The 11,778-nt window shown below is 31.5% G+C and overlaps 1 protein-coding gene across 1 annotated transcript; it reads left to right on the top strand.

Moving 5' to 3' along the window:
* Positions 1-5,850: 5,850 nt before the first annotated feature.
* Positions 5,851-10,472, top strand: LOC134245175 (putative chitinase 2). The gene is made up of 9 exons (XM_062727433.1): positions 5,851-5,947; positions 6,215-6,275; positions 7,586-7,766; positions 7,966-8,218; positions 8,326-8,450; positions 8,667-8,778; positions 9,238-9,408; positions 9,505-9,624; positions 9,723-10,472. The coding sequence occupies exons 2-9, from the start codon at positions 6,215-6,217 to the stop codon at positions 10,113-10,115; spliced, it is 1,416 nt and encodes a 471-aa protein (XP_062583417.1). The 5' UTR covers positions 5,851-5,947; the 3' UTR covers positions 10,116-10,472.
* The last annotated feature ends 1,306 nt before the right edge of the window (positions 10,473-11,778 follow it).

Genomic DNA, 11,778 nt, shown 5'->3' with positions numbered 1-11,778 from the left:
ATGATTAATAAAAAAGATCTTACAATTGCAAATTAAGGTCAAGATCTAATAAATGTAAGGTGCCTACAGATTTATCAAATTTGAGAAATAAATTCCTTTATTGATGCTTTACAACTTTAGCTTGGTCAAATAAGGTGTTCCGGGGCATAATTTGTAGGCGAACAAGATTAAAAAATGTATTTTAAACTGTCATTTTCAATGAAAAATTAAGAAAACTAGTCATGAATATTGGAGTTTTTTTTTCATATTCGACAGAGGAGATGTATCCAGATTGCCTACAGTCTCTCAGAAAACGGTAATTAGTATGGTCGTGGCCTCTTCTTTAAATCAATGTAAAATTTAATATAGGTATCCTTATTACTTTTCATATGATTTCAAATTGAACGTCATGAAAATACCCTTTTTTTCTACATAATTCTGCTAAAACCGTAAAGTACGGGAAAGAGAAAGTTGAAATTGATTATGACGTCATAACGGATCTAGCACCAAAACATTAGTCTAAAGTTATTTAGTAGATCTTGACCTTAAGGTATACCTTTACTCAGATGACCAAAAATTCCACTGATAAGAACGAAAAACCACCTATTGCACATTGTACACCAATGATTCTTGTGTTAAATTTCAATTTCAAATAACTAGGTCAATGACCTACTTTTCATGCTAGTGGCCCCTGAGTATTTCTCGGGAAATACCTCAACTTTTCACAATATGACCAATTTTTTTCTATACACACAAAATATTACAAGCAACTAAACTCTTTAAATAATGAAATATTATAGCAATGGAACAGCATTGCTTCATATAAAGAAATGATTGGAGTTTGGGCCAGAAATGTGATAATTATAACAGTCCGAATTTCCTCTGTCATATTTATATTTTTTCCCCATTTTAAATCGAATATTACAAAAATCTGACTGATAAGAACTCTAAATTATCCATAGCCTCAGATTACTTTTGATGCCCTAATTCTCATGGTATTAATATTATATGGGGTCAATGATCAAATAATTGAGATATATATTGTCTGGAATGGTTTTTGTACATATTTTTGAATTTCTTTATTTCGTAGCATTCAATTATTTGAAATAATTTATGAGCTTTAACACATATAATATTTGCAAAATGATGTTTAAAAATACATTTAACCTTTAATTATTATTATTGAAAGAAATCAAAATTTTTGACAAAAATGAAAAATTAAAAAATTAGTCCGAATTTCCTCTGCATTACCATACATTGACTTTTGTACCTCTATATTTTCTTTAAATAATAAAATATTAAATTTTTAAATTGATTTCGATTTAAAACTTGCTTATTTTATCCATTTAGAACAATTTTTGATTTAACATAAATACTATATAATATTTTCTTTCTATTATCTGAAACCTGTGTAAACGTCATCCTTAAATCAATTTCCAGTCGTTCATTGTCAACACTTACCATACCCTACTGTTTTTTATACAAATTCCTACGAACAAAGATATATTGCAAGCTCAAGCCAATGGGTTTTTTTTTCAATTACAGGATCTCTAAAATTTCCATAAAGACAGATGATACAAACAATTTTTTTTCTTTGAAGGAGACTTAATATCATGTCACAGGTTTAGAAAAGTGGATAATTCTTTAAAAAATTTCTCCTAAGAACTGCATGGAAAATGAAATAGACATGGAAAATGTTAGCAATATTTCAATAAAAAAACAAATATAGACAAATCACACTCGGTGAAGATTTACAGGTGAAAACAAATTTCAGAATATGTTACCTTGGTGCTAAAAGTGTAATATAAACTTTAGAAAAATATACCAAGCCAGGTGAATTTTATTAGGAAAAGCAAAATGGAAAAGTCAGCCTATGTGATATTGCTCATTTTTGTCATTTTGTTTTTCCTCATATAATTCACCTTGTATATTTTTCTAAAGTTTATATTTTGTAGAAATATTAGTCCGTCCAAAATGTTTTCTTCTTCAGTTTCTTAATTAAAAAAAAGAAAAGCGTTTTGAATACCTTCACACTTAGGAACGATGAGAATTATTTAAATTTCAAACAGGCATTGGAGAAGAGAAATTATTATGAACATTGCTAGAGTTATGTCTCCTTTGCCAATTGATAGTGTGTCTTGTCATTTGTGCAGTCATGATATCCCCCCTCCTCCCCCAGAAAAAAAACCGAATTCTAGAATTGTCCTAATTTACACAGATAATGACACGATAAATCTATGATATTCTTGTCATTTCAGGCAAAAAAGCATACATGTGTATCAATTAACATAAAATGAAGAATTATTGTATATTTTTAAAAATATGAGTACTGAATGAAACATTTTCTTGTTTTGTGTGTGTGTGGACGATATCAACATATATTATATTCTAATTATTCCTGAATTTGGCACAGAAAATTCAGGGACTTATGAAAGTTTAATTTATCTTTTTTCCCAACAGCTCTTAGAAAAGAAAATATAATCGTTGGAAGGTTCAATGTCATGGTTTTCATTTGGCTGATATGTTTCAAGCAAAATATAAGGCCTCGGATTTTATACCACATTTGACTACGGAATGTTTCGTTAACCTAATCAATGCATTGGTCTCACAGGGGGTGTAACCGCTATACAAGGAACCTTTACTCTTTCAAAGTACCAGTGCCTGATCTTACCTCTGAAATTTTCAGGGATTTGTGTTTTTATTCCCTGTTCCCAGACTTGAAATGTAAATTATTTTTATTATAATGATCCCCGTTTGTTATCTTGACAATTTTATTACATGTAAGCATATAGCAAAATGTGAAGGTGAAAAAAAAAATAACAGCTAGAAAAACTAAAAAATTGTATGTTCATTTTTAAAACAGTGTTAATTATAAACCACACACAATTGTACATATACATAAAGTTGTAAAATTAATGTTAAAAAACAACAAATGACAAATAAGCAAATTAAATGAACAAACATGAAACATATGGAGATAACAAACAGTATTCAATATCAAAAATCAATAAAACAAAACAAAATAGGAGCAGAGAAACACGGACCTCCAAAACATCAGAGTTGGTATAAGGTACCATGGGGGAGTAAGCAGCCCCTGCCGACCGGTCACAACCACCGTGTGCTCCTTGTCATGATCGGGAAATACCGAAAAATCTGTCGTCAACACAGTGTATAAATAATGGACTAACAATTAGTATGAAAAACGTCAGTCAGTATTTGACTCAATGAAAAATTGTGCCTGCTGACAAGGTCATTGTATCGACCATAGAAATTAAAAAATGATGATTTTAAACAAGGCTGTTGATATTTTTGTTTCATCAACTTGTTTGTCAATTATTTACCTCGTGTTAGAAAATGTTCATACATAGAACATGCTTGGTTGTTAGATTACCATTAAAGCCTTTTTCAAGTAAGATATCCAAAATTGAAACAGATGTGTCAGACTTTGTAGTATCTTTTATTTCAAACTCAGAAGGATATATTGTATCGACATAAGAATGGAAATTACCATTGTTAATTGACAATACGTCTTCGATATATCTAAATGTAGAGTTGATGGCCACAGCAAGTGTTTTCTTCTTTTCACGCATAAGATTTTGGACAAATTCTTCTTCTTATGAATACAAAAATAGTTCGCTAATTACAGGGCGCAGTTGGTACCCATGGAAATTCCAATAGATTGTTGGAAGACCTGGTCTCCAAAAACAGCATAGATATTGTCAATCAGAAACTCCAGAGTACTTGTGTGTTCAATCAGAGTGTTTTTTCAAAAAATAAATTTGCAAATGACCAATGACGAGGTAAATAAATTTACGAGTTCCATTTTTATTGAAAAAGCAGCTGTCAATATTATGTATATGCAAATTTGTCTACTGTCAAAATAAGTGGACCTAGCACCTGTGGTCCTCTTGTAAAAAAAAAGTGTATATCCTCAATTGCCAAAAAAGCACTGAAGTAATAACAAGTGTCTTATTTTCATTAAACTACAACAAAAATATGATTATGACCAGATACTATTTTGTATGATTAAACTAAAGTAATTTTAACTGAATTATTTTTGTTGAAATTTTTTAATGCTTTCTTGTTCATTTTCTGTTGTTTCTCTTTTTTTAAAAATATTTTTAATTTCTGAACTGTTGATCTATAGCATGTTGTCTGTCCATGAATATCGATTGATTTCAAATAATGTTCAATGCAAAAACAAAACACCCCCAGCCCACCCCCAAAAACAAAAAACAACAACAACAGAAAAAACAACAAAACATAACCAAATAATAATGACAGTAAAAGAAAAAAACAAGACCAAAACAACAACAACAACAACAACAACAAAAAAAAAAATACGAAACAAAAAATTAGAGGACCATGGGCTAGCTGCAGAAATAGCTCTCTGCTTGAAAAAATTCGGACAGATAAAGCAGCTGTAGAGCTATACAGATCCAATGAAAATTATAGAGATAACAAACAGTATTCAAGCTCAAAACTCCATTCAACAATACAAAATAGAATAGAAGCAGAGCAAGCACGGACCCCAAAACATCAGAGTTGGGATGAGGTGCCATGGAGGAGTGAACATCCCCTGCCGACCGGTCACACCCGCCTTGTGCTCCTTGTCATGATCGGAAAATAACGGAAAATCCGTATGAAATTCAGTGTGTATAAAATGCCCTATCAATTAGTATAAAAATTTGACTTCAGTGTGTAAATAATGGACTAACAGTTTTAGTATGTAAAACGTCAGTCAGCATTTGACTCAATGATAAATTGTATTTGCTGACCAGGTCATTGTATCGACCAAAGAACTTACGAAATGATCAGTAAAAACGATACTGCTGATATTTATTTTGTTTCAGCAAGTTGTTTGTTAATAATTTACCTCGTTTTAAAAATTGTTCATACATAGAGCATGCTCTTGCGTATCGAATCAACTGAGATACATAAACCCAGTATGCAGGTGATGAAGGTATATTGCTGCAAATGTTAGAGAATTTGATGATTAAAACATTAAAGTCACCTGGTTTGTCATAATGCTATCCAATCATTTTCCTATATATACCTATAGAAAACTTTGATCGTCCTTTGTTGCCTTGGCCTACCCCCATGCGACAGGATTAGAGCAAACATGAATCTACACTATCTGAGGATGCTTTCAAATGGATATGACCAACCATAGCTTTGCTGTTCTTGAGAGGAAAATTTTTAAAGATTTTCCTCACATTAGCCTTCAGTTCAGATAAGCTATAACGGAGAAAAACATGATTGCATTTTTTTGTAAATTTACAACTGTCTGAAATATTTTGAGGCATTTTGAGGCATTGTGTTTACAATAAGTACCTTTTGCATAAATAGTTTCTGATATGAATTACAATTAATATTGTATTTAGATTTAAAATCTATTTATACGTACATAGATTAATTATTTAAATAAAGTATTAAAAAGTTCCTTCAAATCTTTTTAGAGGAAAAAAAAAGAAAAGAAAATTAAGATGAGAGTTTTTCATAAATGTGCGCTTGATTGCGCTGTCACGAATAAAAAATTATACTAAAAACAACAGATTCAATAAAAATGTGTGTAAAAGACATCATTATATGTTTTCGATTATCTCTGATGACACTGCAAAATTAATATGCGTAAAAGAAATTAGATCCATCATGGAATCGAACAAATCCATAGTGTTAATACTGAAAAGAAAACTTCTAGCAATATGATTTCAAACTCATTTTTTGTTCATTTTTTTGGTTTAAACTTCTCTGAACCACATATACAAGTTTATTGTCAAGTGTGATAAATTGAAAATAGAAAACATAACCAGACATTATACGGTTTGTCTTGATTGTATTTCATTAACTTATGAATTGATCCTCAGGTAAATGCCATTTGCATAAATATGAAATTCTGTACATCATTTCCTGTGAACTTTAATGGCGACTCTATTTTAGCACTTATGTGAGACCCTTACGTGAGAAGGTAAGTCAGTGTTTAAAGTGTATCAATGATATAATTTCCTATTGTAAATAAGTACCAAAATTTCATTTTGTAATTACCTGAGAGAAAAAAGTATGATTTTGAAAATAGAAATAAATAGAAATACTGTGTTGTTTTAATTGTAAACAAATAAAATATTTTCAAACTTTCAGAGCGATGAGATAATGTGTCCATTTTTCCCCATAATTTCTTTAGTTTAAATATTTCATAAATAAAAAGATTTCTTTGATGATTTCTTTTATGATTCAGATGAACACATACAAAATTTTGAGTCTTTTCGTCGCTGTGATTTCACTAGCTATTGTTCAAGGTAAGTTCCATGGAGATTAACATAGTCACTGTAATACATTTTGAGGAAAATTTCTCCTTCTAACTTGAAGAAATTTTAATTGTTGAAATGTTTGGATTTTGATTCAAACTACGAACTATTTGCAAAAAGGGACTGAATATAATATAAATTCAATATCATTTCCTTAACCCTATATGTCAGACGAATGTTATAAGCACTTCAGTAGGAGAAACCTTAAGGAAATTGAGTGATATATGAAATGTAAATGAATAAGTTTAAGATGACGTATAATTTAACATAAATGTAGACGTTTAATAAATCACAAGCAATGATATAATTGCAGGGAACCAGAATGTCAGAGTAATTAAATAGTAGTCTCTTTTAATTTAATTTTGCATATTCTATATATAAATACACGCAGGAAAAGTCAGCAAATCTAAATTTACTGTTTTACTTTTTTATATATGTTGAATCGTAGTTGTAGTGTCTTGTACTTTTTTTATTAAGTAATTCGAACGAAGTGAAAATAATAAATCATTGGAGTAGATTAGAAAAGAATCCCACCAAAAATTAAAACAAAGGAATTTTGAGCTTAACGGAGAACATAAAGATCATCGATATCATTCAATATAAGGGAGTAAAAATGGGTGCTAATCTTTAATGCTACATTTTCGAATTTTCATTTCCTCTACATACTCATTACCGCTACAAAAAGGTTACATTACCACTCCGTTAAAAGTACTAGTATACATTACCGCTGCATTAACTCTTTCGTTAGCACATGCACAGATTTATTAAAAGTAAAACATATGTACACTTTATATGCAAAAAACCCTTTTCTCCTGCTCAAAGAGAGGTGAAAGACTAAAAAATGAGCAGGATATCTTTTTAAAAAAAATATTTAAAATCTATTTTATTTCATAAAAACTTTAGAAATTTTAAAACCGAGCATTGTTCATGGATAAAACACAGTTTTTACACAATTGGTAGAGCTTTGAAGGTCATTTGCTTGACATACTGATACTGCTGTAATGGAATGCCTTATAAAAATAAGTACATTGTACTTATATTTCGGGAATTTGCTGCTGATTCGATATGTAGTGGTAATGACTTGTAATCGGCAATAGTTTTTTTTTTCAATAAAATGTAGTGGTAATGATCACTTGAAATTTTGAGAAAATGTAGCGGAAATGAATTGAAATTTTTCAATGTTGTCCTCCCTTTTTAGCTATCTCAAATTACGTTGAATCATCATTATTTTTTGACTATTATTTTTATAAACGTTTGAAATTTTGTTCAATAATAGGAGGAATTATTCTTATGCTTAACAGGACAGCATTTTCAGCGGTTCTGTGTTTACAATGGTTTTGCGATAGCACGTGATGGAGTTCATGGTCTCGAACCGGAAGAGATCGATCCCTTCATGTGTACCCACATCATCTTCTCCTTCGCTGAAATCGACGAGACAGGAATTAGGCTCAAAGACCCGGATCATTTCCAAGAAAATTACCTGTATGTTGCTTAGTAAACCTGCGAGTTGAAATGAAATCTCTTTTTGTTGTAAAATGAATAGTTTGACTTGAACCATTTCCTCCACAGACAACAAGGTTTCTCTTTTCAAAATTAGAGTTTCCATTTAATATATTACAAATGAAAATGGTATCCATTTTCTCCAAGTTCTTAATAGAATTGATTGTTTTTGTTCTTTCAGATACCAAAGAATAATTCGTCTGAGAAAATTAAATCATCGCCTTAACATGATCTTGTCCGTTGGGGGTTGGGACAAAGGTGGCGAAGGTTTTTCCAAGCTGGTTTCTTCCAGAGAAAACATGCTGAAGTTTACCAAGTGGGTTATTATATATCTAAGACGGTTTGACTTTGATGGTCTAGATTTCGACTGGCAGTTCCCAGCACTGAGGGACAGTGATATGCAGGACAAAAAAAGATTCGCTGACCTCTGTGATGTGAGTAGCTTTAGGAAAACCGTTTCCTGCCAGCCATTTGAATAAAATAAGAGAGAAAAAAAACATCGTACTTTAAAAATAATCTGACCATTTTTATCGTATTTTAGGTAATTGCTCTTGAATTTGATATCGAGGAAATCCCAGATATTAAGTGGAAACTGACCTTTACCCTAACATTTCACCCTCTGTTACCCGTGATGCATTTCGGTTATGATATACCACGTTTGTCAAGGTAAATCTTATAGCAAACAGTCATTGTTTTCAGAGTTCATGTCAAATGATTATTTTAAAATTAATGGTTTAGATCTCCTAGTAGATTAAATACTTTGGCAATTTTGTCTGATCTATTTTTTGGTGAAGTTTTAATAAAGAATTGATATCGAATTGCCTTCTTCAGGTTTTGATCAAAGTAATACATGCTTTAGTTTGCTATAATCGTTTCTTTAAGTAAAGCCCACTACATCAACCTAAAAATGTATGATCTCTACGGGCACTGGGATGACCCGATGTTGGCAAGACATCATAGCGCACTGGTAGGACCTAAAGGTTTCAACAATGTGGTGAGTATCTGATGATAATAGTTATGTTGTTTATTTTTTAAAAACATATTTGATTATATGTACTCATAACATAATATTTCTGGAAAATATATATTTTCAATCCCGAACTGGAGACTTTTCACAAATGTTTAAAATGTAAATATACAAGTATTTTGTGGAAGTAATCAAACATACTAAGTAAATTAATTTAACTTTGTGCTAGTAATGAAAACAATATTTACCCCATATCCCTATGCTTGCCGCTTCCTTGGCCTTTTTACAAATATAAAGGCCATTTTTCTATCGGCAATTCCTTCTATAAATAAAATATAATTCATGTATATTTTTTTTGCCTATAGAGAACGTCTGTGAAGTTTGTCTGTTTATATGTTCAATAGTTTTTTTTAAAAAGAATGTCAATTCAAATTGTTTCACTGTGAGAAAGAACATATTTTCTTTTACATCCTCTTTGTATTAAAGGCAGATTTAGTGGAGTTGTGGGAACAGAAAGGGGTTCCAGCCCACAAGATGATTGTCGGAATTCCATTCTTTGGGAGATCTTATCGCTTGGCAGACAAGGCTATGTCTATGCCAGGAGCTCCTGCTATTGGGCCGGGATCGGACAATGGCGATGGAATACCAATTAAACATGTATGTTTTCTCCATTTTTTTACCTTTAAAAATTTAAATTTTTAAATCCTTTGAGCATTTTCATAGTTAATTTTATTCTTTCTCTAAACCTTGCAGCTTTGTCATCTTATCAGAAGCGGATTGAATGAAAGTTTCATCCCCTCTCAACAAGTTCCTTACCTCGTTCAAGGCGATGAATGGATAGGCTACGATAATCAAAGAAGCGTTATGAATAAGGTATGAATTTTATTTACCAAAGGCAAATCTATGAAATATGATCCACATTTGGGTTTCATCAGATCTCCATTCTCCCTTGTTTTTCCGTTTATTCATAGGCGGCCTTTGTCTTTGACAAATCTTTGGCTGGCGTGTTACTCTACTCCCTGGATATGGATGACCATGCAGGGGCTTGTGGTGCGGGCAAGTTTCCACTGACTATGTCTGTCATCAACGGGCTTCAGGCATACATGCTGTATACTCAGCGTAAAAACATGGCCATTGGAGAGATCTACCGAACTAAAATCAACAGCGCTCGTGTTTCTAGACGAGCCTACTTAATGGCAGGAAAAAAGAACATGGTGGAGAAAATGGATGCCAAAATTATCAGTCTCCAAAAAGAGCAAGAAGTTGCCATGGGCAAGATGACAGCTCAAGTGGCGAGCGTTCAGGCAATGATGAATAAACCATTTGAACTTCCTCCGGTTAATCAGAGATCATTTACATGGTAAATGACAGAAACTAGAAATAATTTATTCTCCACTTAATGTAAAATATGTATTTTATTGTGAATTTTAATGATAATTGTTTGATCGATAGAGTATTGTTATGTTTTCTTTGGTGACAATACGATACCTGTTGTAGGACAGGTCAAATTGCTGACAATCAGCTACTAGTTTCTGTTTCAAACACCTTATTTCAATAATATTCGGCATAAGTCAGTAATACTTGGATATGAAATACACCTGTATATGTTTCTGTCACTTGATATAGTCAATATTTCTTTTGTGATTTACTATTGGTGTTACTATTATTAATACTGTTTTGAAAAAAGGAAAAAAATTACAGATTAAAGAATCTCTACAGAATTATTGTTATATCTTAAGTGTATTTAGCTGCATCCACTTCGCTTTTATAAAGACACAAAAGTGGGTATATAGCAATTCTTGAAAATTGAATACCCTTGCTGTGATATCACATCTTCGGTAGAAAATTTCTCTTGATCTGGCTTGACAATTCTACCTGGAAAAGAGGAAAACCAGTAGGACGGCTCTCAACCTAAACGAGCTTTTGTCTGAAACATTTTCCATTCAAAATCTGGTTGTTTTTCTCAATAAACCTAATGTTCACTGCTAGGATTTGCATTTGAATATAATAAAAGAATTCTCAATCAAAAGAGGTCAAGACAATTGTAGTGAAATATACCTTCTGCATAATGATAGATAACATATGTTGATAGAAAATATTAGTTTGATGTTGATAGAAAATATTAGTTTGATCGTACTGTATCTTACATCTTTGAGTATAAGTTCTTCATAAAAAAAAGTAAGAAAGACCATTTATAATGAGAAAGGTAAAGAAAGCGAAATTGATCGATCTCGTAAAAACAATACAAATCTTTCAATAGCACATAATCACGAACCCCTGGAAAAACCAGAAGTAGGATCAGGTGTTTGAGAGGAATTAGCATTTTCTGTTGACCGATCACACCCGCAGTGCAACCTATGTAATTGATCTAGTAGACGGAACATCCCATAGTCAAAGTTAGTTTATAAACAAAGGTCTAACAGTTGCAATGGAATATGTCAACCCAGAAATTAGTTTTATTTTTTGGCAAATTGTTCAGGTTTAGGTTTGGGTTTATTATTTTTTTATTTATTTAGGTTTTATCAGTTTATTTTTGGCAAAAAGGTCATTAGAATGACCAAAAATTTACAAAACGCTGATTTTGGAAGGCGTGGTTTAAATACCTATCATCAACATCGTATGAACAATAATGCATGTATCAATGGATGAGCAAGACGTTAATGAAACAAGTATATCAACAGCATCTACAGATATGAAAATAATCATAAAAGTCATCCAAGCAATACAAATCAGGAGATGGGCAAACCGGACCTTGTAGAAAAGATTTGTTTCCGTTGATATAATTTCTTAACAACCATATTAGCTTAAATTTCTAACGTTTTTGCAAGTTGATTTGATTTACATTTTTGGATGATGTCACTGATTTTTGGATGAAATATCTTTGAAAAAATACCCCAAAAAAACCAATAAATGAAAAAATCATACAAAATTATTAAGAGCTAATATCGGCCTTTCAGTGCTGAAGCCATTGTTTGAAAAGGATGACTGAGTGATCTATAAAATAAAAAGTTGGTGCGGCATTCCACC

The sequence above is a fragment of the Saccostrea cucullata genome, unplaced genomic scaffold, assembly GCF_032062105.1.
Source record: "Saccostrea cucullata isolate Sc308-1 unplaced genomic scaffold, CSIRO_AGI_Scuc_v1 ctg180, whole genome shotgun sequence".
Taxonomy (NCBI): Eukaryota; Metazoa; Mollusca; class Bivalvia; order Ostreida; family Ostreidae; genus Saccostrea; species Saccostrea cuccullata.
Note: the sequence above shows the minus strand (reverse complement) of the source record. Positions and strands in the feature narration are given on the sequence as shown.